Genomic DNA, 27100 nt, shown 5'->3' on the forward strand with positions numbered 1-27100 from the left:
CGTGGTCCCCACATAGCTTTCTCATGAGCCAGATCAGACACCCCCATACTTTGCACTGACGAGGGGCAAGCACCCCGAAACACCGTGTCTGCAAATTGGGATTCTGATCTGGCTTATATATCCTGAGTCATATTGCAAAGGATTGTCGAAAATCCACTTGTGACTTTTAGGATCGCTACTTCCAATAGGTGGCGCTGTGCTAGAGTTTGTCTCCTTTACTGGAGAGACAATTTGAATATTTCCCAGAGGGGCATTGCAGCTATAAGTCCCCTTACCTGGCAGCCAGACTGGCTTGCAAAGTCTCCTTAAGGAGAATAGTGTTCCCCCGTGGAATTTTAGGGGCATTGCAGCTATAAGTCCCCTTACCTGGCAGCCAGACTGGCTTGCAAAGTCTCCTTAAGGAGAATAGTGTTCCCCCGTGGTCCCCACATAGCTTTCTCATGAGCCAGATCAGACACCCCCATACTTTGCACTGACGAGGGGCAAGCACCCCGAAACACCGTGTCTGCAAATTGGGATTCTGATCTGGCTTATATATCCTGAGTCATATTGCAAAGGATTGTCGAAAATCCACTTGTGACTTTTAGGATCGCTACTTCCAATAGGTGGCGCTGTGCTAGAGTTTGTCTCCTTTACTGGAGAGACAATTTGAATATTTCCCAGAGGGGCATTGCAGCTATAAGTCCCCTTACCTGGCAGCCAGACTGGCTTGCAAAGTCTCCTTAAGGAGAATAGTGTTCCCCCGTGGAATTTTAGGGGCATTGCAGCTATAAGTCCCCTTACCTGGCAGCCAGACTGGCTTGCAAAGTCTCCTTAAGGAGAATAGTGTTCCCCCGTGGTCCCCACATAGCTTTCTCATGAGCCAGATCAGACACCCCCATACTTTGCACTGACGAGGGGCAAGCACCCCGAAACACCGTGTCTGCAAATTGGGATTCTGATCTGGCTTATATATCCTGAGTCATATTGCAAAGGATTGTCGAAAATCCACTTGTGACTTTTAGGATCGCTACTTCCAATAGGTGGCGCTGTGCTAGAGTTTGTCTCCTTTACTGGAGAGACAATTACGATAATTCTAGTAATCTTAAAAGGGTTGTGTCAAATTACAAGGATCTGGAATGACCGTCCAGAATGGGACAGTGGCCACGTACTGTCTGTTGTTCTGCCGAATGCAGCTCTTAGCTGTGACTGGCCGTCAGATAGACAACGAGTGGCAAAGTGACGTTATGTGCACCCACCGCTTCATGCAATCATTTTAGGGCCCAGGCAGTCGGAACACCTGCAATCAGAACAATTATCAACTATCCTAGGTGGCAACTTGCAGATATGTGATAACCACTTTAGTTTAAAATATATATGTTAAAAAAATTCCACAAAAATCCGCAGAAATTTTGCACTTTTATTATGTAGTATAAACATTAAACAAGACAATGATGGATGAACATGGCAGCAGCTAAAAAGAGAATAAAGATTATCTACTGCCATGTCTGGTTTTGGGGAGATCTATATTTTTACATTTTATCAGATACAGCGTTTCACAGAAACTTGAGATTTTGCCTCAGTGGAGTAGAGGCAAAGAGTTGGCATATTACAGTCAAGGTTTTCAAAGCAAACAAGTCCCACAGGTAGAGTTCTTCCCTTAAAAGTCCATGGAACTGGTAGCCAAGTAGTCCTTCCTTCCAATGGTGCTGACTTGCTTGGTCTGCATAGCCTCCAACTTGGGACAGTCTGTAATACGATGGCCCAAACCTCCACAAAATGCACAGCCTCGTTCATCTAGGAAAAGAGAAGACACAGTTACAATCTCAGCACAACAAGGCTTCTAGAGCATGGACCTGTCCCGTCTGTGAACATAGGGCTGTCCACTATCTAGTCCATGTATTCACAAGACGATCCCGTAAAACCGTAACACTTGTTTCTTTTTCCTGTCCTTTCTGAGTAGGCACAACGCTCCAACATACTACAGTCACATCTTCTACAGCACCACCCTTTATCATAATTGCTTCACATCCTAAGGGCACTCATTATGATCAATCAGTTACAAACGTTAATCTTTCAGATTCAGTTCTTCTCAGTTGTGTGAAAATCCCTAAACAATGAATGCAAATAGACAAAGCTAACCCATAAAATGAGAGGGAGAGGCTTTGTGTTACTCACCTCCGATGTCCAGCATGGTCTCGTCACTGGTGTTCAGCACCTGCAAGACAGGGGGCACGCGCTGCTTCGCCTCCATAAGAAGAGCTTTCAAGTCCATCAATACAGACTCATCTGCGGGAGAAGGAAGGTTAACTACAGAAATCAGGCAGCATGGCCATACACTAATGCCTACATACTATATCATATCTGCAGGAACACTTACCACATGCCTTGTTAATGAAAGTGGTAGCGATTCCTGTGTTACCAGATCGCCCTGTGCGTCCTATTCTGTGAACTAGATATAAAGAGATGTAGTTAGCTAAAGCAGCCATATACCAATAGAGTATCAGTATCACAGGGACAGACCATACAAAATCCCATAAACGTTACAAAGCACGATTCCCTGCATTTTATCAGGATAGATAGTCTTGAATTCATGTGAGAGATATGTGTGCGCAGTTTAGATGTCCTAAAATGTTCCCCCCCTTTTTTTTTTTTCTTTTTTTTTTCATAAGAGGCGATCCTATAAGAATACATTGGAATGGAACAAATATTTTATGGTTATCATTATGCTGCTCCTTGAAGAGCCTGCTTTCTTTCATGGCAGACACTTATTTCCTTACATCCCAATAATCAGTCATCACTAGGTATTCAAAACTCACCATAATTCTCAATCTCTTCAGGCATATCATAGTTGACCACATGTTGGATAGCTGGAAAGTCTAAACCTTTGGAAGCAACATCTGTAGCGACCAAGACATCTTTCTTTTCTTCCCTGAAAGCCTCAATAGCTTTGGTTCGCTCCTCCTGGTCTAAAAAAAAATAAAATAATAAAAACAGTTAACACAAAAATGACTTCCTACTTCCTTTTAACAGCACACAAGCTCCTGCAGGCAAAGTGAGCTCCGTCAGAGACCGCTCCAGGGTTGGACTTTTGATCCATTTTGGAAACAACCCATTTTAGGATTCTCCGGGATCAGGAAGCATATATGGTCCCTGTCATTAGAGAATCATTTGTCTTTACTCTACAGTCTTCCTATAGAAGTTTTGGGCTTCTGTGAGGCAAATCCCGGGATATGAAGATGAATTATGACTCCAGTCATAATCCCTCATCACTCCCTGGCAGTGCCCCCTCCCTTCTTGTTCTCAGTGTTCCACTTACACCTCCATGGCCATGTCCTGTGATATGGAGATGAGGTGGTGTGGGAACAATGGACACAGGATGACTCCCTGCCGTCACCCTGTAGTAGGAGCTGCTAGCTAGTTAGCAAGGCTATGGAAATAGCCAGACAGAACGACTCCAGTAAAAAATGGTTCATATCTCGCAAGCCATATTTCCGATAAATATGGCAACCATAAAAATGGTGTCTCTGCATGCGGACGATGCCGGCACACCCTTTTTATGGGAGCAGGACATTGGGAAATGCCCCAGGCGTGATATCAGCCAATGGGGAACTGGCAGACAGGTCATGAGTCCCCTCGTTCTGTAGCTAAATTCATAACTGTCACAATGAGAGCATTGGCGTCCGCCTACGACGCTCCCAGGCAAAGTTATGGCCCATATTCCATGTTGGGATATTGTCCATAACTCAAGCCAGGGGTGGAGCAGTGCTCCCTGTGAGGTCACGAAGGTAGGAGGGGACCTGGATTTGGCCAGGTTGATAACCCTACTTCGGCCATTTTCCAGTGTTCTTTCGCTGGGGGCACGTGCAGGAAACATCTGCGGGAGTTCCTAGAAACCTGGTCTACAGCGCCCCCCTGTGGCCAGACGCACAAGGTAACTGATTGAATTGCATACCTGTTGTAAACCATGCTTTATCTGTAACTGTACTCTGACATATGTATATTCTGTAGATTCCCTATTGTATATATTGTAGTTCTAGTGTGCTTTAGGCTGATTAAATTATATAATTAATCTTGGGCTGTTCTGTTATCTCGATCTTGAATCCCACGTCTGTGTGTTCGGCTAATAGTTACCGTAAATCGGTTGGTGGCAGCGAATTGTGCCAAGGATTATTGTGGGGAGGCCAGTGAGATTCGGGAGATTTTATATATTCCGCCCGCGGAGGTCGGGGGAATATATACCTTACTCTCACCGGGGACCCTTCAATAATCGGCATAAGTAGTATAGCGGCCTCCTTGCTTATTGTCGGGCAATTCCATAATTGGCCTGACTATAAGAGGGGCGCTAGAGAGCGCGTCACGTGCTCTGTCTGTCGGTCGGGAGGTATAAAGGAGGGGTGACCCCCACTTGTTACCCCCCGATTGTGACGTACTGGTAGCCAGCGCGGGGGATTTCTGAGTGACCCCCCCCCGGTGGTTTGTGACATATTGGTGGCATAGCGGTGGGATCGAGATAATAGTGTGTGTGAGTGTGAGACCCATACTCCCAGACACTAAAGACTGCCTGCAGCAGCTGTGGCTGCTGGGGTCTTCAGACTAGCTCAACACTAGAGTGTCAGAGTGCAGATACTGTAAGGTGTGTGGAGGCATCAGGTGTCAGTTCTGTGTCAGTGACCAAAAGTCTGCAAGAATGGCTGATGGCACCAGGAGCAGAGCTATGCAACTGGCCAATGCTAAAGCAGGAGCCGAAGAGAGGGAGGACGGTGCTGTGGGCAGTAATGAGGAGGTTGCCCACGAGTCCTCCAGGAGCTCGACGCCAGAAAACCGTTCTGCAGAGGACAGCGCACAAGCTGGCAATTATGGACAAGATGAGGAGCAGCTCACCCAAGGGTCCTCAACGAGCCAGATGCCAGCCCTCCGCTCTGCAAGGGACAGTGAATCACCAGGCTCCGCAGCGGGCCGCAGATCACCACGTGCCATTCCACCGAGCCTGGGAGGCTCGGATAGCCTTCTTCAAATGGCTATGGCCCTTCTCCAGGCTGGAGACCAGGAGGGCTACAAGGGACTCCTGGCAGAGCGCAGGGCAGAGCGGCAAGCAGCGCGTGAGGCTGAGGCTGCGGAGCGGCAGGCAGCGCGTGAAGAGCGCCAGGCAGAGCGTGACTACCAGCTGCAGCTAGCTCAGCTCCGGCCCTCATCAGCCACACGTGACCTTCGAGACACCAAACTTCCAAAGGTCCGTGTTGAGGACTTCCCAGTGCTGGAGAAGGATGGAGACTTGGACTCTTTCTTGACTGCTTTTGAACGGACTTGCTTGCAGCACCATCTGGACAAGGACCAGTGGGCCAAATACCTGACCCCCCGTTTAAGGGGTAAGGCCCTGGATATCCTTGGGGACTTGCCTGCTGAGGCAGATCAGGGCTACGACACCATCAAGCGGGCCCTGATCCAACAGTACAACCTCACTCCAGAGTCCTACCGCAAGAAGTTCCGGAGCCTACAGAAGGGACCAAAGGACTCCTGGGCTGACCACCGGCGGGCACTTGCCCGAGCTGCCGACCACTGGACCCAAGGCCTGCAGCTTTCCACCGGACCGGAGATCCTGGACTTGTTCATCACGGAGCAACTCTTGTGGAACTGCCCTGAGGATCTCCGCCAGTTCATCCGAGACCAGAAGCCAAAGGGGTCCACGGCTACAGCTGCCCTTGCCGATGACTACACCAACAACCGGGCCCCTGAGGCCAGGAGAGCGGCCACCAGCAGCACCTGGAGAGGGGGTAAGATGAACTCTGCGACTGCCCCACCTGCCCCTAGACTGCAGGGGGTGTCCCCCTCAACTCCCCTCTCCAGGCCCGTGGCAGAACCAAGACGGTGCCACCAGTGCAACCTACCTGGACACTTCAAGGCCATGTGCCCTCAGCGTCCCAAGGCCCCGGCTCCGTCCCCGTCCCAAGGGCCGCCCAAGGTGTATTGTGTGGGTGGGGGTGGTGGTAGGTCCCTGGACAGCTTCCAACTTGTCACCGTCGGCCGGTCTGTGACCATAGGACTGCGAGACAGCGCCTCGGAGGTGACTCTGGTGCGGCCTGAGATGGTGTCCCCCCAAGACTTGATCCCTGGAAAAACCCTCGCTGTCTCCGGGATTGGAGGCACTGACCCGGCGCTGCCTGTTGCTGACATTTATGTGGACTGGGGCGCAGGGCGGGGGGTGAGGGAGGTGGGGGTAACTGATCGGATCCCTGCAAACGTGCTACTTGGGACAGATTTGGGGCAGATAACCTCCCAGTTTGGGCCCCCCCCAAGGGCTGAACCTTCAGCCCGTACTGACATGACTCCTAACAATGTTAATGTGTTATCTATGAATGATGTAAGGGAGGAGGGAGTGAACTCTGATATTTCTGCTTGCATAGACACCATAGACACACACTCAGCTGCAGCTGTGACAGGGGAGGGGGTCAGAGAAAGGTGTGACAATGCCTCTACAAGTAACCAGCCTGTGAGCTGGGATCTGTTGCCCTCTGCAGGGATAAGCAGAGAGCAGGGTGCTGCAGGGGGAGGACCAGTGTGTGGGGTGGGGGCTACCACAGCAAATGTGGGGTCCCCAGAGATTTCACAGCGGGGTTCTGTTGCTGCAGGAGGGGAACAGGCAGGTGAGATTGGGGCCGGTCCAGGAGCGGAAGTGCTCCCAGGTAAGATCTCGGTGCATGGTTCCCCCACAACCGGGGTGTCAGGAAGCCAGGTAGGTCTGCCTGAACCGGCGACTTGGTCAGGAACGGAGGAGGAGCAGGCACGACCCACGGTCGCAGCGGCTGTGGCCGCTGTCACCCGCGGTGGGAGTGCTGGAAGCCAAGGGGCCTCCCGGAGGTCCGATAGCTCTTCCCCTTCTGACCAAGTGGCAGCCGAGTCAGGTGGAGGCCAGGACACAGGTCCCGGGGTACTGACCGAAGATGTGACAGTCTCGTCGATTCTGGCCACATCTAGTCAGGGGTTTCAGGCAGCGTTAGAAGCTGACGACAGCCTGAAAGCTCTTAAGGAGCAGGCGGCCCAGCCTCCCTCGGACTCGGACCCGGAGCGAGTGGTCTGGGACCAAGGACGGCTGTACCGGGCCACGGTCCAGCAGGGTTCACCGGAGGCGTGGCCCAGGGACCGACAGTTGGTGGTACCCTATCCGTTCCGGACGGAGTTGTTGCGGATCGCACATGAGATTCCGATGGCCGGACACCTAGGGATCGCTAAGACCAAGGCCAGGTTAAACCAGCATTTCTACTGGCCAAAAATGGGGGCCGATGTGGCTGCCTACTGCCGTTCGTGTGAAACCTGTCAGAGAGTGGGGAAGGCGGGGCCACGCCCCAAAGCCCCACTGGTATCTCTGCCAATCATCGATGAGCCTTTCAGGAGGGTGGCTGTGGATCTGGTCGGCCCGCTGGCCATCCCCAGCAGCTCCGGGAAACGCTTCATACTGACGGTAGTGGACTATGCCACCCGGTACCCAGAAGCAGTGGCCTTGTCGTCCATTCGGGCTGACAAGGTGGCCACCGCATTGCTGGAGATTTTCTCCCGAGTGGGTTTTCCCCAGGAAATGCTCACTGACCGGGGGACCCAATTCATGTCCCAGCTGATGGAGGCCCTCTGTAAGCAAGTCCAGGTGCGACATCTGGTGGCCAGCCCGTACCATCCACAGACTAATGGCCTGTGCGAGCGGTTCAATGGCACCTTAAAGCAGATGCTTAAGATGTTGGTCGACTCCCATGGGCGTGACTGGGAGCGGTATCTCCCACACCTGTTATTTGCTTACCGGGAGGTTCCACAGGCCTCAACAGGATTCTCACCGTTTGAGCTCCTGTACGGGCGACGTGTGCGGGGCCCCCTGGCTCTGGTGAAAGAGGCTTGGGAAGGGGATTTGGCCACCCCTGGAGTGTCGGTTATCGAGTATGTCATGCGCTTCCGGGACAAAATGCAGGCCTTGACGCAACTGGTACACGACAATATGGCTCAAGCCCAGGCCGATCAGAAGCGTTGGTACGACCAGAACGCTTGTGAGAGGACCTACCAAGTGGGTCAAAAGGTGTGGGTACTGGTCCCCGTACCACAGGACAAGCTTCAGGCAGCCTGGGAAGGCCCATACCTCGTGTACCAGCAGCTCAACCCTGTGACGTACCTGGTCACCCTGGACCCTGCCCGTGGAAGGCGGAAGCCCTTCCATGTGAACATGATGAAGGCACATCATGAGCGGGAGGCATGTGCGCTCCCCGTGTGCAACCTGCCCGAGGAGGGAGAAGCGGAAACCCTCTTGGATATGCTAGCCCAGGTTAGGGCAGGCGGATCCATTGAGGATGTGGAGGTTGGCCACCAGCTCTTGGAGGACCAACGGTCCCAGCTGTGGGCCACCCTACACCCCTTCCGGGGGTTGTTTACCAACCAGCCCGGAAGGACTGACTTGGCTGTCCATCACGTGGACACTGGGGATCATCCCCCGATCCGGCGTTCAGCATATCGGGTCTCCCTGGAGGTGCAGCAACACATGCGCCAGGAGATTGACGAGATGCTGAAGCTGGGGGTGATCCAGGCATCCAACAGCGCTTGGGCCTCGCCTGTAGTCCTCGTCCCTAAGAAGGACCGAACCACTCGGTTCTGCGTGGACTACAGGGGGCTCAATGCTGTCACGGTCGCCGATGCGTACCCAATGCCACGCATCGATGACCTGCTCGATCAGTTGGCCGGGGCTCAGTACCTGACCATCATGGACCTGAGCCGGGGATATTGGCAGATCCCCCTGACTCGCAAGGCCAGGGAACGCTCTGCCTTTATTACCCCATTTGGACTGTACGAGTCCACGGTGATGCCATTCGGGATGAGGAATGCCCCTGCCACTTTCCAGCGGATGGTCAACACCCTGCTCAAGGGACTTGAAGGGTACGCGGCCGCGTACCTGGATGACATTGTCGTCTTCAGTCCCACCTGGGAGGACCACCTAGAGCATCTAGCACAGGTGCTCAGGCGGATCCACCGGGCAGGTTTGACCATCAAGCCGGGCAAGTGTCAGCTGGCCATGAGCGAGGTCCAGTACCTCGGTCACCGGGTAGGCGGGGGAACACTGAAGCCCGAGCCTGAGAAAGTGGAAGCCATCGCATCCTGGCCCACCCCCAGGACCAAGAAGCAGGTGATGTCCTTCTTGGGGACCGCTGGGTACTATAGGAGGTTTGTTCCATGCTATAGTAGCCTGGCAAAGCCCTTGACGGACCTCACCAAGAAGAAGCTGCCCTCTGCAGTCGATTGGACAATGGACTGCGAGACAGCCTTCCGGGCCCTAAAGGACGCCCTGTCCAGCCCGCCCGTGCTACAGGCAGCCGACTTCACGCGGCCGTTTGTAGTACAGACCGACGCCAGTGACTTCGGCCTCGGTGCGGTGCTCAGCCAGGTGGACTCTGCGAGCCAAGAGCACCCAGTCTTGTACCTGAGCAGGAAGCTGTTACCAAGGGAAGTTGCCTATTCCACGATGGAGAAGGAGTGCCTGGCCATAGTGTGGGCCCTGCAGCGTCTGCAACCCTATCTATACGGGCGCCACTTCATCGTGGAGACGGACCACAATCCCCTCAGCTGGTTGCACACCGTCTCTGGGACGAATGGGCGATTGTTGCGATGGAGCCTTGCGCTCCAGCAATACAACTTCACCATTCGCCACAAAAGGGGCCGTGACCACGGTAACGCAGACGGGCTGTCCCGACAAGGAGAGGTCGCGGACGGGCGCACGGGGGAACACCGGAGTGTGCTGCCCCCTAGCGCCCTCAAAAGGGGGGAGGTGTGAGGCAAATCCCGGGATATGAAGATGAATTATGACTCCAGTCATAATCCCTCATCACTCCCTGGCAGTGCCCCCTCCCTTCTTGTTCTCAGTGTTCCACTTACACCTCCATGGCCATGTCCTGTGATATGGAGATGAGGTGGTGTGGGAACAATGGACACAGGATGACTCCCTGCCGTCACCCTGTAGTAGGAGCTGCTAGCTAGTTAGCAAGGCTATGGAAATAGCCAGACAGAACGACTCCAGTAAAAAATGGTTCATATCTCGCAAGCCATATTTCCGATAAATATGGCAACCATAAAAATGGTGTCTCTGCATGCGGACGATGCCGGCACACCCTTTTTATGGGAGCAGGACATTGGGAAATGCCCCAGGCGTGATATCAGCCAATGGGGAACTGGCAGACAGGTCATGAGTCCCCTCGTTCTGTAGCTAAATTCATAACTGTCACAATGAGAGCATTGGCGTCCGCCTACGACGCTCCCAGGCAAAGTTATGGCCCATATTCCATGTTGGGATATTGTCCATAACTCAAGCCAGGGGTGGAGCAGTGCTCCCTGTGAGGTCACGAAGGTAGGAGGGGACCTGGATTTGGCCAGGTTGATAACCCTACTTCGGCCATTTTCCAGTGTTCTTTCGCTGGGGGCACGTGCAGGAAACATCTGCGGGAGTTCCTAGAAACCTGGTCTACAGCGCCCCCCTGTGGCCAGACGCACAAGGTAACTGATTGAATTGCATACCTGTTGTAAACCATGCTTTATCTGTAACTGTACTCTGACATATGTATATTCTGTAGATTCCCTATTGTATATATTGTAGTTCTAGTGTGCTTTAGGCTGATTAAATTATATAATTAATCTTGGGCTGTTCTGTTATCTCGATCTTGAATCCCACGTCTGTGTGTTCGGCTAATAGTTACCGTAAATCGGTTGGTGGCAGCGAATTGTGCCAAGGATTATTGTGGGGAGGCCAGTGAGATTCGGGGAGATTTTATATATTCCGCCCGCGGAGGTCGGGGGAATATATACCTTACTCTCACCGGGGACCCTTCAATAATCGGCATAAGTAGTATAGCGGCCTCCTTGCTTATTGTCGGATAATTCCATAATTGGCCTGACTATAAGAGGGGCGCTAGAGAGCGCGTCACGTGCTCTGTCTGTCGGTCGGGAGGTATAAAGGAGGGGTGACCCCCACTTGTTACCCCCCGATTGTGACGTACTGGTAGCCAGCGCGGGGGATTTCTGAGTGACCCCCCCCCGGTGGTTTGTGACAGCTTCCTCTTGCAGTTTGTGGTAGTGATGCCCATGCACGTAGCCCACTGTATACATTATAACAATTGAACCATTCCTATCTGTCGTTTATTTTCTTACAGAGGATGGCTTCAGTGATCGGATTTTCCCTTTGTCACACTAAGTTTAAAGAATTTTTATTGGTGAACTACAGTAAGTTTTCAATGTATATATTTTTTTTTTTCTAGTAAATGAGAGTCTTCTGAAATATTTCTCCATACTGCCTTATCAATGGACGTTATCAATAGGTGTCGTGGGACAAAGTCAGTGTTTCTTCGGCGCTCTATTGGGAGACCCAGACGATTGGGGTGTATAGCACTGCCTCCGGAGGCCACACAAAGCAATTACACTAAAAAGTGTAAGGCCCCTCCCCTTCTGGCTATACACCCCCAGTGGGATCACTGGCTCACCAGTTTTCTGCTTTGTGCGAAGGAGGTCAGACATCCACGCATAGCTCCACTGTTTGTAGTCAGCAGTAGCTGCTGGCTATATCGGATGGAAGAAAAGAGGGCCCATATGGGGCCCCCAGCATGCTCCCTTCTCACCCGTGATGGTGCTTGTAAGGTTGAGGTACCTATTGCTGGTACGGAGGCTGGAGCCCACATGCTGTTTTCCTTCCACATCCCCTGGAGGGCTCTGTGGAAGTGGGATCTTGCCGGCCCCCAAGCCCTGGGGCCGGGCTCCATCCACAGACCCAGAGAACCTGCTGGATTTGGAGCGGGAGTGCCGTTCAGGGACAAGGCCCTGCAACTTTCAGGTACTCTGTGTCCCCGGCAGGCACGGACACTCTCAAGGCTTGCTGAGCGTTATAGTGCGCCGGGGACAGTAGCGCTGTGCGCTGGGGTTAGGTCACTGCAGCTTTGCTGAGTGACGTTACATGTTGGGAACTACTGCGCCGACCGCTCCTGGAGCGGCGGCGCAGCTGCGACTTGTGGTGCGCCGGGGGCTTTGCGCCGACCGCGCTTTTACGGCGGCGGCGCTTCTAACTTTAGCCCCCGGCTTCTGCGGCCTAGCGCCGCTTCGTTCCCGCCCCCACCCTGTCAATCAGGGTAGGGGAGAGACGCTGCTCAATAGGCAGCGCCGAGGGCTGGAGCTTTATTTACATGCTCCAGCCCTCTCACTAGGCACAGTGGGAAGCAGGCTTCCCGCTCTTCGTCTGTATACGCCCAGGGCCCGCCCCCCCTCTCCACAAGGACGCCGGCAGCCATTACACATGCGGTCTGGCTGGGGAAAGGCAGCAGGCTCTGGGAGACCCAGACTAAAGGGATTTCGGCGCCCACACACCCGCTCCTAAGCGGGCGGTAAGCAGCACTTTAGTGCTGGCCCCACTAGTGCCTCAGTGTTATATTAGTGTACTTTTTTCTTGGTACCAAATATATATATATATAGTTGCACTGTAAGGTCGCTTCTTGGCTGGACACCCTGTACTGCTCTGAGGAGGCAGCAACATGTCATCCGCAAAACGCAAGGGTGCCAAGGCACGGGCTGTGTACACTGTTTGTACTGCATGTAGGGCTAATCTACCAGCAGGCTCCAATGACTCACATTGTGTGCAATGTTCAGTCCCAGTGGCACTTCGTCAGCCAGAGCCTATTGTGGTGGTAGCCCAGGCAGAGTCGCCTGTGAACCCTGCCCCGGTGACGGGGACAGACTTTGCAGTTTTTGCTGATAAAATGTCTGTGACTATGACAAAAATCCTGGAGACCTTGCAGTCCAGGCCAGTTACTCAGACCATGGACACTGCTGTGTCTATGCTCTCCGGTCCCCCTCAGTTGGAACTAATCCGTGCTCCAAGGGGGTCTCAAGCATCACAGGCTGAAGTCTCTGACTCAGATGACAGTCCCAGGCAGCCTAAGCGAGCTCGCTGGGAAAGACCCTCCACGTCATCACACTGCTCAGGGTCTCAACGAGAAGAGTCTCTCTGTGATGAGACTGAGGACGGTGATCAGGATTCTAATCCTGAGGCCCCTCTCAATCTGGATGCCCCTGATGGTGACGCCATGGTTAATGACCTTATATCGGCAATTAATAGACTGTTGGATATTTCTCCCCCAGCCCCTTCTGCAGAGGAGGCAGCTGCACAGCAGGAGAAGTTCCATTTCCTGTATCCCAAGCGTAAATTAAGTGCTTTTTTGGACCACTCTGACTTCAGAGAATCGATCCAGAAAAACGACGCTCATCCAGACAAGCGTTTCTCTAAACGTTCTAAGGATACCCGTTATCCTTTTCCCTCTGAGGTGGCCAAACGCTGGACCCAGTGTCCAAAGGTGGATCCCCCAATTTCCAAGCTTGCGGCTAGATCCATAGTCGCAGTAGAGGATGGCGCTTCACTTAAAGATGCCAACGACAGACAGATGGACCTTTGGTTGAAATCTGTCTATGAAGCTATCGGCGCGTCGTTTGCTCCAGCATTCGCGGCCGTGTGGGCACTCCAAGCTATTTCAGCTGGTTTAGCACAGGTGGATGCTATCATACATCCAGCAGTGCCGCAAGTGGCGTCCCTAACTTCGCAAATGTCTGCGTTTGCGACCTATGCTATCAATGCTGTCCTAGAATCTACGAGCCGTACCGCTATGGCGTCCGCCAATTCTGTGGTTTTGCGCAGAGCCTTGTGGTTAAAGGACTGGAAAGCAGATGCTGGTTCCAAAAAATGCTTAACCAGCTTGCCATTATCTAGAGACAGACTGTTTGGTGAGCCATTGGCTGAAATCAATCATAAAACAGTCCAAGGGTAAGGACTCGTCCTTACCACAGCCCAGAGCAAGTAAACCTCAACAGAAAAAGTGGCAGTCGAGGTTTCGGTCCTTTCGATGCTCGGGCAAGGCCCAATTCTCCTCGTCCAAAAGGACTCAGAAAGAACAAGGGAGCTCAGATTCCTGGCGGGCTCACTCACGCCCCAGGAAAGCAAATGGAGGAACCGCTTCCAAAGCGGCTACCTCATGACTTTCGGCCTCCTCCCTCCGCATCCTCGGTCGGTGGCAGGCTCTCCCGCTTTTGCGACATTTGGCTGTCACAGGTCAAAGACCGGTGGGTAACAGACATTTTGTCTCGCGGGTACAGAATCGAGTTCAGTTCTCGGCCTCCACTTCGGTTCTTCAGAACCTCCCTACACCCCAACCGAGCAGATGCCCTGCTGCAGGCGGTGGACTCTCTAAGAGCAGAAGGAGTCGTGATCCCGGTCCCCCCTCAGGAACGGGGGCAAGGATTTTACTCCAATCTCTTTGTGGTTCCAAAAAAGGACGGCTCTTTCCGTCCTGTTCTGGACCTAAAACTGCTCAACAAGCATGTGAACGCCAGGCGGTTCCGGATGGAATCCCTCCGCTCAGTCATTGCCTCAATGTCTCAAGGAGATTTCCTAGCATCAATAGACATCAAAGATGCTTATCTCCACGTGCCGATTGCTACAGAGCACCAACGCTTTCTACGCTTCGTGATAGGAGACGACCATCTTCAGTTCGTAGCTCTGCCATTTGGTCTGGCGACAGCCCCTCGGGTGTTCACCAAGATCATGGCGGCAGTGGTAGCAGTCTTGCACTCTCACGGACACTCTGTGATCCCTTACTTGGACGATCTACTGGTCAAGGCACCCTCTCAAGAGGCATGCCAACTCAGCCTGAATGTTGCACTGGAGACTCTCCAGGCGTTCGGGTGGATCATCAACTTCCCAAAGTCAAATCTGTCACCGACCCAATCACTAACGTATCTTGGCATGGAGTTTCATACTCTCTCAGCGATAGTGAAGCTTCCGCTGGACAAGCAGCGGTCTCTACAAACTGGGGTGCAGGCTCTCCTTCAAAGTCAGTCGCACTCCTTAAGACGCCTCATGCACTTCCTCGGGAAGATGGTGGCGGCAATAGAGGCGGTTCCGTTTGCGCAGTTTCATCTGCGTCCACTTCAATGGGACATTCTCCGCCAATGGGACGGGAAGTCAACATCCCTGGACAGGAAAGTCTCCCTTTCCCAGACGGCCAAGGACTCTCTGCAGTGGTGGCTTCTTCCCACCTCATTATCACAGGGAAGATCCTTCCTACCACCGTCTTGGGCGGTGGTCACGACAGACGCGAGTCTGTCAGGGTGGGGAGCAGTGTTTCTCCACCACAGGGCTCAGGGTACGTGGACTCAGCAGGAGTCCACCCTTCAGATCAATGTTCTGGAAATCAGGGCAGTGTATCTTGCCCTACTAGCCTTCCAGCAGTGGCTGGAAGGAAGGCAGATCCGAATTCAGTCGGACAACTCCACAGCGGTGGCATACATCAACCACCAAGGGGGGACACGCAGTCGGCAAGCCTTCCAGGAAGTCCGGCGGATTCTGATGTGGGTGGAAGCCACAGCCTCCACCATATCCGCAGTTCACATCCCCGGCGTAGAAAACTGGGAAGCAGACTTCCTCAGTCGCCAGGGCATGGACGCAGGGGAATGGTCCCTTCACCCAGACGTGTTTCAGGAAATCTGTCGCCGCTGGGGGGTGCCGGACGTCGACCTAATGGCGTCACGGCACAACAACAAGGTCCCAACCTTCATGGCACGGTCTCGCGATCAAAGAGCGCTGGCGGCAGACGCCCTAGTGCAAGATTGGTCGCAGTTCCGGCTCCCTTATGTGTTTCCACCTCTGGCACTCTTGCCCAGAGTGCTACGCAAGATCAGATCCGATTGCAGCCGCGTCATACTTGTCGCCCCAGACTGGCCGAGGAGGGCGTGGTATCCGGATCTGTGGCAGCTCACGGTCGGCCAACCGTGGGCACTCCCAGACCGACCAGACTTACTGTCCCAAGGGCCGTTTTTCCATCGGAATTCTGCGGCCCTGAACCTGACTGTGTGGCCATTGAGTCCTGGATCCTAGCGTCTTCAGGATTGTCCCAAGGGGTCGTTGCCACCATGAGACAGGCTAGGAAGCCCACGTCCGCTAAGATCTACCACAGAACGTGGAGGATATTCTTATCCTGGTCCTCTGCTCAGGGAGTGTCTCCCTGGCCATTTGCATTGCCTACCTTTCTTTCTTTCCTGCAATCTGGGTTAGAAAAAGGTTTGTCGCTCGGCTCCCTTAAAGGTCAGGTCTCGGCGCTATCCGTCTTTTTTCAGAGGCGTTTGGCACGCCTTCCTAAGGTGCGCACGTTCCTACAGGGGGTTTGCCATATCGTACCCCCGTACAAGCGGCCGTTAGATCCATGGGATCTGAACAGGGTACTAGTTGCCCTCCAGAAGCCGCCCTTCGAGCCTCTGAGGGAGGTTTCACTTTCTAGACTATCACAGAAAGTGGCTTTTCTGGTAGCGATCACATCTCTTCGGAGAGTGTCTGAGCTGGCAGCACTATCATCCAAGGCTCCCTTCCTGGTCTTCCACCAGGACAAGGTTGTGCTGCGCCCCATTCAGGAGTTTCTCCCGAAGGTGGTATCCTCTTTTCATCTTAATCAGGATATCTCTTTGCCTTCGTTTTGTCCTCATGCAGTTCATCGGTATGAGAAGGATTTACATTTGTTAGATCTGGTGAGAGCACTCAGAATCTACATTTCCCGCACGGCGCCCTTGCGCCGTTCGGATGCACTCTTTGTCCTTGTCGCTGGTAAGCGCAAAGGGTCGCAGGCTTCTAAGGCCACCCTGGCTCGATGGATCAAAGAACCAATTCTTGAAGCCTACCGTTCTGCTGGGCTTCCGGTTCCATCAGGGCTGAAGGCCCATTCTACCAGAGCCGTGGGTGCATCCTGGGCATTACGACACCAGGCTACGGCTCAACAGGTGTGCCAGGCAGCTACCTGGTCGAGTCTGCACACTTTCACCAAACATTATCAGGTGCATACCTATGCTTCGGCGGACGCCAGCCTAGGTAGAAGAGTCCTGCAGGCGGCAGTTGCCTCCCCGTAGGGGAGGGCTGTCTTGCAGCTCTAACATGAGGTATTTCTTTACCCACCCAGGGACAGCTTTTGTACGTCCCAATCGTCTGGGTCTCCCAATAAAGCGCCGAAGAAGAAGGGAATTTTGTTACTTACCGTAAATTCCTTTTCTTCTAGCTCTTATTGGGAGACCCAGCACCCGCCCTGTTGTCCTTCGGGATTTTTGGTTTGTTTGCGGGTACACATGTTGTTCATGTGAACGGTTTTCAGTTCTCCGATGTTACTCGGAGAGAATTTGTTTAAACCAGTTATTGGCTTTCCTCCTTCTTGCTTTTGCACTAAAACTGGTGAGCCAGTGATCCCACTGGGGGTGTATAGCCAGAAGGGGAGGGGCCTTACACTTTTTAGTGTAATTGCTTTGTGTGGCCTCCGGAGGCAGTGCTATACACCCCAATCGTCTGGGTCTCCCAATAAGAGCTAGAAGAAAAGGAATTTACGGTAAGTAACAAAATTCCCTTCTTTCAAAAGGATAGCCATCTCTAGTTCTGTAGGTATGGAGGTGAGAAAGAATACACAGGTTATGAATGAATTATAACCACAGCTTTCTGACGAAAGCGGGCTTTACACACTGCGATATTGGTGCCGATATCGCTGGTGTGGGTACCCGCCCCCATCTGTTGCGCGACACGGGCAAATCGCTGCCCGTGCCGCACAACATCGCCCAGATCCGTCACACATACTTACCTGCCCGGCGACATCGCTGTGACCGGCGAACCGCCTCCTTTCTAAGGGGGCGGTCCGTGCGGCGTCACAGCGACGTCACTGAGCGGCCGCCCAATAGCAGCGGAGGGGCGGAACATCCCGCCCACCTCCTTCCTTCCGCATAGCGGCCAGGAGGCAGGTAAGGAGAGGATCCTCGTTCCTGCGGTGTCACATGGAGCGATGTGTGCTGCCACAGGAATGAGGAACAACCTCGTTACTGCTGCAGTAACGATTTTTGAGAATGGACCCCCATGTCACCGATGAGCGATTTTGCACGTTTTTGCAACGATGCAAAATCGCTCATCGGTGTCACACGCAACGGCATCGCTAATGCGGCCGGATGTGCGTCACAAATTCCGTGACCCCAACGACTCCGCATTAGCGATGTCGTAGCGTGTAAAGCCCCCTTAAGGCTGCATTTGCACTGACAGATATTCATGAATGAGCATTTACAATTATCTTGTAGTGTAAACAGGCTGCCAATTACCTGATGAATGCTCAATCAGCGTGTGAAATGATTTATTGCGCAGTGCACAAGATCATCATTTTCAGCGATGCATCATCTTGTATGAAAGGGACATGTCTGCACTGTTATAGGGTCGATATTGACTTAGTATTGCCACTTCCAAAAGGTGGCACTAAAGTTCAAGTCTCCTTCCTCTTTGAAGATGCAATTTCCCTATTTAATCTCTCAGAAGAGCATGCAAGGCGGTAAAGTTTCCTCATACTGGCATGCCAGACCTGGCGTGTCACTCTCCATAAGGAGAAAACTTACCCCTTAGATCCCAGTCCTAGGGTCTTTGCACACTGGGTATATGAGTTTCGTATGCAAAATATGCACCCTCTGGCAGAATTCCGCACATGCGGCAAAAACGCACCCAAAATCCGCATGCAATTTTACCGCAGTTTGTTGCGGTTTTGCCCCTGCGGTTTTTAACCATTTATCAATGGCAAAACCACAGGTACCTGCGGAAAAGAAGTGACATGCGGCTTCTTTTTGCTGCAGAAATTCTGCTGCAAGACCTGTAGGGAAAAAAATGCAGTGTACGCACAGCATTTTGGATTTCTCATAGATTTTGCTGGGGAAGAAAAACAAAAAAACCCACACCTTTTCGGCAGCAAACACCGTGGCAAATAACGTGTCAAAAAACACAGTGTGCGCACAGGGCCTTAGCATCTCACCTAGCCAGATCAGATCTCACACTTTGCACTGATGAGGGGCAATCACTCCGAAACACTGTGTCTGCAAGTTAGGGTATAAGCCAAACCAGAATATCAAATAATATGACAAGGCTCGTTAAAGAAGGGAATTTTGTTTACTTACCGTAAATTCCTTTTCTTCTAGCTCCTATTGGGAGACCCAGACAATTGGGTGTATAGCTTCTGCCTCCGGAGGCCACACAAAGTATTACACTTTAAAAAGTGTAACCCCTCCCCTCTGCCTATACACCCTCCCGTGCATCACGGGCTCCTCAGTTTTGGTGCAAAAGCAGGAAGGCGGAAACTTATAAATTGGTCTAAGGTAAATTCAATCCGAAGGATGTTCGGAGAACTGAAAACCATGAACCAAAAGAACAATTCAACATGAACAACATGTGTACACAAAAGAACAACCAGCCCGAAGGGAACAGGGGCGGGTGCTGGGTCTCCCAATAGGAGCTAGAAGAAAAGGAATTTACGGTAAGTAAACAAAATTCCCTTCTTCTTTGTCGCTCCATTGGGAGACCCAGACAATTGGGACGTCCAAAAGCAGTCCCTGGGTGGGTAAAAGAATACCTCGATAAAGAGCCGAAAACGACCCCCTCTTACAGGTGGGCAACCGCCGCCTGAAGGACTCGCCTACCTAGACTGGCGTCTGCCGAAGCATAGGTATGCACCTGATAGTGTTTCGTGAAAGTGTGCAGACTAGACCAGGTAGCTGCCTGACACACCTGCTGAGCCGTAGCCCGGTGCCGCAATGCCCAGGACGCACCCACGGCTCTGGTAGAATGGGCTTTCAGCCCCAAAGGAAGCGGAAGCCCAGAAGAACGGTAGGTTTCAAGAATCGGTTCCTTGATCCACCGAGCCAAGGTTGACTTGGAAGCCTGCGAACCCTTACGCTGGCCAGCGACAAGGACAAAGAGGGCATCTGAACGGCGCAGGGGCGCCGTGCGAGACACGTAGAGCCGGAGTGCTCTCACCAGATCTAATGAGTGCAAATCCTTTTCACATTGGTGAATTGGATGAGGGCAAAATGAAGGTAAGGAGATATCCTGATTGAGATGAAAAGGGGATACCACCTTAGGGAGAAATTCCGGGACCGGACGCAGAACCACCTTATCCTGGTGAAAAACCAGGAAGGGGGCTTTACATGACAGCGCTGCCAGCTCCGACACTCTACGGAGCGATGTAACTGCCACTAGAAATGCCACCTTCTGCGAAAGACGTGATAAAGAGACATCCCGCAGCGGCTCGAAAGGTGGTTTCTGAAGAGCCGTTAGCACCCTGTTAAGGTCCCAGGGTTCCAGCGGACACTTGTAAGGTGGGACTATGTGGCAAACTCCCTGCAGGAACGTGCGGACCTGCGGAAGCCTGGCTAGACGCTTTTGAAAAAATACGGATAGCGCCGATACTTGTCCCTTGAGAGAGCCGAGAGACAAACCCTTGTCCATTCCGGATTGAAGGAATGAAAGAAAAGTGGGTAAGGCAAAGGGCCAGGGAGTAAAACCATTATCAGAGCAGCAGGATAAGAAGATCCTCCAAGACCTGTGATAGATCTTGGCGGAGGTTGGTTTCCTGGCCTGTCTCATAGTGGCAATGACATCTTGAGATAACCCTGAGGACGCTAGGAGCCAGGACTCAATGGCCACACAGTCAGGTTGAGGGCCGCAGAATTCAGATGGAAAAACGGCCCTTGTGACAGCAAGTCTGGGCGGTCTGGGAGCGCCCACGGTTGACCCACCGTGAGATGCCACAGATCCGGGTACCACGACCGCCTCAGCCAATCTGGGGCGACGAGAATGGCGCGACGACAGTCGGACCCGATTTTGCGCAGCACTCTGGGCAGCATCGCCAGAGGAGGAAATACATAGGGCAGTCGAAACTGCGACCAATCCTGAACTAATGCGTCCACCGCCAGAGCTCTGTGATCTTGAGACCGGGCCATGAATGCCGGGACTTTGTTGTTGTGCCGTGACGCCATGAGATCGACGTCCGGCGTTCCCCAGCGGCGACAGATCTCTCGAAACACGTCTGGGTGAAGAGACCATTCCCCCGCGTCCATGCCCTGTCGACTGAGAAAATCTGCTTCCCAGTTTTCTACGCCCGGGATGTGAACTGCGGAGATGGTGGAGGCTGTGGCTTCCACCCACTGCAGAATCCGTCGGACTTCCTGGAAGGCTTGACGACTGCGAGTGCCGCCTTGGTGGTTGATGTATGCGACGGCAGTGGCGTTGTCCGACTGGATCCGGATCTGCCTGCCCTCCAGCCACCGATGAAAGGCCAATAGGGCTAGATACACTGCCCTTATCTCCAGAATATTGATCTGAAGGGATGACTCTATCGGAGTCCAGGTTCCCTGAGCCCTGTGGTGGAGAAAAACCGCCCCCCACCCTGACAGGCTCGCGTCCGTGGTGACCACAGCCCAGGTGGGGGGTAGGAAGGATTTTCCCTGCGACAGAGAGTTGGGAAGGAGCCACCACTGAAGTGACATCTTGGTTGCAAGGGAAAGAGAGACGTTCCTGTCGAGGGAAGTCGACCTCCTGTCCCATTTGCGGAGAATGTCCCACTGGAGTGGCCGCAGATGGAATTGCGCGAAGGGCACTGCCTCCATCGCTGCCACCATCTTCCCCAGGAAGTGCATGAGGCGCCTCAAGGGGTGTGACTGACCCTGAAGAAGAGATTGCACCCCTGCCTGCAGCGAAAGCTGTTTGTCCAGCGGTAGCATGACTACTGCTGACTGAGTATGAAACTCCATCCCGAGGTACGTCAGTGATTGGGTCGGTGTCAACTTGGATTTTGGGAAGTTGATGATCCACCCGAACTGCTGGAGAGTCGCCAGAGCGACGGAAAGGCTGTTTTGACACGCCATCTGAGAGGGTGCCCTGACCAGAAGATCGTCTAAGTAGGGAATCACCGAGTGGCCCTGAGAGTGTAGGACCGCCACAACAGATGCCATGACCTTGGTGAACACCCTTGGGGCTGTCGCCAGGACGAAAGGCAAAGCCACGAACTGAAGGTGTTCGTCCCCGATGGCGAAACGCAAAAAGCGTTGATGTTCGGGTGCGATCGGCACATGGAGATAAGCATCCTTGATGTCGATCGATGCTAGGAAGTCTCCTTGTGACATCGAAGCGATGACTGAGCGGAGAGATTCCATCCGAAACCGTCTGGTGCTCACATGTCTGTTGAGCAGTTTGAGGTCCAGAACGGGACGGAACGAGCCGTCCTTCTTTGGCACCACAAACAAGTTGGAGTAAAAGCCGCGACCATGTTCCTGGGGGGGGAACAGGGATCACAACTCCTTCTGTCTTCAGAGCGTTCACCGCCTGAAAAAGTGCATCGGCTCGCTCGGGGGGCGGAGAGGTTCTGAAGAAACGAGTCGGGGGACGAGAGCTGAACTCTATCCTGTAACCGTGAGACAGAATGTCTCTCACCCATCGGTCTTGAACATGTGGCCACCAGGCGTCGCAAAAGCGGGAGAGCCTGCCACCGACCGAGGATGCAGTTCGGGGATGCCGAGAGTCATGAGGAGGCCGCCTTGGAAGCAGTGCCTCCTGCGGCATTTTGGGGGCGTGACTTGGACCGCCACGCATAGGAGTTCCTCTGGACTTTCTCCAGCCTGCTGGACGAAGAGGATTGGGGCTTGGCGGAGGGACGAAAGGACCGAAACCTCGATTGTATTTTCCGTTGCTGAGGTCTCTTCGGTTTGAACTGGGGTAAGGAGGAGTCCTTTCCCTTGGATTCCTTAATAATCTCATCCAATCGTTCGCCAAACAAGCGGTCGCCAGAAAACGGCAAACCGGTTAAGAACCTCTTGGAAGCCGAGTCTGCCTTCCATTCGCGCAGCCACATGGCCCTGCGGACTGCCACAGAGTTAGCGGATGCCACCGCTGTACGGCTAGCAGAGTCTAGAACTGCATTCATGGCGTAGGAAGAAAAAGCTGACGCCTGAGAAGTCAAAGACGCAACCTGCGGAGCAGAATTACGTGTGACCGCAGTAATCTCAGCCAGACAAGCTGAGATAGCTTGGAGTGCCCACACGGCTGCAAAAGCCGGGGCAAAAGACGCGCCCGTGGCTTCATAGATGGATTTCACCAGGAGCTCTATCTGCCTGTAAGTGGCATCCTTTAGCGATGAGCCATCTGCAACCGATACCACAGATCTAGCCGCCAATCTAGAGACTGGGGGATCCACCTTGGGACATTGAGCCCAACCCTTAACAACGTCAGAGGGGAAGGGGTAACGTGTGTCAGTAAGGCGCTTAGTAAAGCGCTTGTCCGGAACCGCTCTGGGCTTCTGGACAGCATCTCTGAAGTTAGAGTGATCGAAAAACGCACTCCGTGTACGTTTAGGAAACCGAAACTGGTGTTTCTCCTGCTGAGAAGTCGCCTCCTCTACAGGTGGCGACGGGGGAGATATATCTAACACCTGGTTGATGGACGAGATAAGGTCATTTACTATGGCGTCCCCTTCAGGTGTATCAAGATTGAGAGCAACGTCAGGGTCAGAGCCCTGAGCTGCGACGTCCGCCTCGTCCTCCAGAGAGTCCTCAAGCTGGGAACCCGAGCAGCGTGAAGAAGTCGGGGAAGATTCCCAGCGGGCCCGCTTAGCCGGTCTGGGACTGTGGTCCGGGCCGGAGTCCTCCACATGAGACCTAGGGCCCCCCCTGGGAACGTGCTGCGGCGCGGACAGAGAGGGGCCTGGAGGCGAAGATCCAACAGGGCCCGGGGCCTGTGGAAGGACCGGTCTGGACTGCAAAGCTTCAAGCAGCTTGGCAGACCATTTGTCCATAGACTGAGCCATGGATTGTGAGAGTGACTCAGAGTTTTTCAGCAAAAACTGCAAACTCTGTCCCTGCCGCCTGGACAGGGGGAGCAAGGGGTTCTACCTGAGCCGAGGGGCCCACTAGTGACCGAGGCTCCGGCTGAGCAAGCAAAACAGGGGTTGAGCATTGCTCACAGTGAGGGTAGGTGGAACCCGCAGGTAACTTAGCCGCACAAGAGGTACAGGTCGCAAAATAACCCTGTGCCTTGGCACCCTTGCTCCTTGTGGACGACATGCTGTTGTCTCCTAGGAGAGTGATCACTGAGGGTATATGGGAAAGGGTAAACAGCCCGACCAAACAGGAGATATATAAATATATATATAGTATCTATTCCGGCACCCTAAGGGGACCAGCACCGGGTGACCGGTGTGGCTTACCGACCGCTAAAAAGCGGAGTGGGTGTCCTCCAGATTCCCTGCCTTAGGTCTCCCAGCGATGCAGAGCTCTTTCCTGGAAATCCTCCACAGGCAGAATGCCAAAAAAATGGCTGCCGGAGCTCTCTGGGGAGGAGTGGGGCCGTGGGCGGCGCTAGAAAAGTGCGGGAATCTGGAGTCCCCACAGTGATCAGTGAGGGGGGAGGAAACATACAGGATGCTCCGGCCCTCACAACCGACGTCAGGTCGGCAGTCCCGCCCTTACCCCTGATAGACAGGCCCGGGGGCGGGAGTTTTGCTACTAGGCCGCAATTGAAGCCGGGGACTAAATTTAAGACCGCGGCCGACAAACAGGCGCGGTCGGCGCGGAAGTCCGCCGGCCATCACAAATAAGCAGCTGCTGCAGCGTCCGGGATGAAGGCGCTCCATGCACATCCCCCATGGGGATACAGAGTACCTTAGTGATGCAGGGCCCGGTCCCTGAGGATAAATCAACTCCTGTCCGACAGATTCCCACAGGGGCTGCGGAGGGAGCACGGTCCCAGTGAATGGATGACCGCTCAGGATCCCACTTCTCCCAGAGCCGCTAAGGGATGGTGAAGGAGACGGCATGAGGCTCCGGCCTTTGTACCCACAATGGGTACCTCAACCTTAACAGCACCGCCGACGTAGTGGGGTGAGAAGGGAACATGCCGGGGGCCCCGTGGGGGCCCACTTTTCTTCCAACCGATATAACTAAAATGAGAATGCATGAGTGGATGTGTGCCTCCTTCCACACAAAGCATAAAACTGAGGAGCCCGTGATGCACGGGAGGGTGTATAGGCAGAGGGGAGGGGTTACACTTTTTAAAGTGTAATACTTTGTGTGGCCTCCGGAGGCAGAAGCTATACACCCAATTGTCTGGGTCTCCCAATGGAGCGACAAAGAAAGGTCGATTTTGACTTTTGGGATTGCTACTTCCAATAGGTGGCACTATAGTTCAAGTCCTCTTCCTCTGCATGTTAGTCAAGTAATAGGATTTCTTGGGTTTCTTTTAGTCTATGTGCGCAATATGACGTTTTTGCACTTTCTCAAAAACGCTGCGTTTTTCGCAGCAAAAAAAAACGCACAAAAATGCACCCACGGCAAAAACGCAGCAGTAAAAACGCATGTGTTTTTACCGCATTTCGGTGCCTTTTTTATCACAGCGGTTTTCTGTGTTTTTCCAATGCATTGCATGGGTGAAAAACGCAAAAAAGAATTGACATGTCCATTTTTTTTAGCTCAAAAATGCAGCTTTAAAAAAAAAAAAAAAAAAAGCTGTGCACGGACAGCAAAACTAAGAAATCATAGAATTTGCAGGGGAAGCAAAGTCATGCAGTTTTGAGCCCCAAGGCGCACCCGAAAAACGCTCAGTGCGCACATAGCCTTAAAGGGAATCTGTCACCAGGTTTTTGCTCCCTCATCTGAGAGGAGTATAATATAGAGACAGAGACCCTGATTCCAGCGATGTGTCACTTACTGAGCTGTTTGCTGTCATTTTGATAAATTCAATATTTTCTCTGCTGCAGATGTAGCAGTTATTTGAATGTAGAGCAGGATTATACAGAACTCCTGCATCTGCTGGCCTAACTGGCAGAATGGCAAGCAGTCCTCTAATAGTAATATCCTGCTAATTAAACAGTGATTTTATAAAAGCTACACTAAGCTGCCCAGTAAGTGACACACCACTGGAATCAGGATCTCGTTTCCTTCATCATGCTGCTCTAAGATTAAATGGCAAAAATCTGGTGACAGTTTCCTTTTAATTAGTGAGTGAACAAAAATACATATAAGTTATTCTTTATAAGAAGCCACAAGCCTAGCTAGTGAATGACGTTAGTTAATTCAATGCTCTGTTTGGGGTTAATGTTATTATACTTATGAGCAATTTAATCATCCGATCCTGCATGAGAAAAGAATCGCGGATGGACACTGCTCCACAGTTTTACACAGGAGCGAGTATAATTTGATGTTTTATCGGCTGCACTCGTCCATGTAAAACGCAAGTGAAGCCGAGGCCTCAGTCACAGAATAATTAAAATGATATAGAATTAAGTCTACTAGTGATGTGCAGTTTGGCTCTTTTTGGTGTTCCGGCTTACTTGTCCCCGCTCACCAAAAAAAAAAAGTAGGTTCTTTTGGATCCTAAAAGGATCCCTATTAAATATGTGCTCACCCCAGGTGAACACATATTTAAAATTATGTTAATGCGGCCAAAACCCCACCCACTTGCAATGGGCCAATTAAATTGTCGAGTGGGCGGGGTTTTGTTCAAGTCAGTGGGATTCCTCTGCTGAACACCAGAATTTTAAGCCCACTGAAAGCCATTAAGAGAATTTAGTGGCTCTCGCTGGGGTGCCGACTCTGTTGGATTGGTCCCAACTGACACCTCACTAAAACCTACTAAGGCTACTTTCACACATCCGGCTTGAGCCCTGCGGCTCAATCCGGCTGTGGAAGCTATGCAACGGATGCGGTGAAAACACTGCATCCTTTGCATAAGTTTTTCCCATGCGGCCCGCCCCGTTTTTGCCGCTTGCGGCATGCTACTGAGCATGCGCAGTGGCAAAAACCGTATGCGGCGGCCGGATGCGGTGTTTGCCGCATCGCGCCGCATCCGGCCGCCATAGGCAGGCATTGAGAGATGCGCCGCATCGGCCGAATGCGGCGCGATGCGGTTTTTTTTGCCGCACGAAAAAACGTGCCAGGCAACGTTCCATCCGGCCGCCGCATCGGCTAAATCTGCCGCATGCGGCAAAAACCGGATGGAACGCAAGGCCATGCGGCACAATGCGGCACTAATTAAAGTCTATGCAGGAAAATCGCAACCGGCAGCAAAAAAAACCGGTTGCGATTTTCCTGCAAAGTGCCGGTTTGTGCCGCAGAAGAAAAACCGGAGGTGTGAAAGTACCCTTAATTGTAGTTAGAAAAACAGGTCTGCATTCTTCCAGAAACAAAACCACAGCAATCCATGGGTTTCACTTGGTATTGCAGATTAGTTTCACTCAACAGAATAGAGCCATGC

General features: G+C 52.7%; 1 protein-coding gene and 1 long non-coding RNA gene across 2 annotated transcripts in view; one reads left to right on the plus strand and one right to left on the minus strand.

Moving 5' to 3' along the window:
* Positions 1–1386: 1386 nt before the first annotated feature.
* DDX41 (DEAD-box helicase 41) overlaps positions 1387–27100 on the minus strand; it is a 103724-nt gene continuing 78010 nt past the window's right edge. The window contains 4 exon segments of the mRNA XM_075342319.1: positions 1387–1776; positions 2158–2268; positions 2360–2431; positions 2799–2948. Coding sequence (XP_075198434.1) covers positions 1640–1776; positions 2158–2268; positions 2360–2431; positions 2799–2948 — 470 coding nt within the window. The 3' untranslated portion in view covers positions 1387–1639.
* LOC142301289 (uncharacterized) overlaps positions 11157–27100 on the plus strand; it is a 35273-nt gene continuing 19329 nt past the window's right edge. The window contains exon 1 of the long non-coding RNA XR_012752740.1: positions 11157–11217. This is a non-coding gene — a long non-coding RNA (uncharacterized LOC142301289). The remainder of the gene's footprint in view (positions 11218–27100) is intronic.

This window comes from Anomaloglossus baeobatrachus, chromosome 4 (genome assembly GCF_048569485.1).
Source record: "Anomaloglossus baeobatrachus isolate aAnoBae1 chromosome 4, aAnoBae1.hap1, whole genome shotgun sequence".
Lineage (NCBI taxonomy): Eukaryota > Metazoa > Chordata > Amphibia > Anura > Aromobatidae > Anomaloglossus > Anomaloglossus baeobatrachus.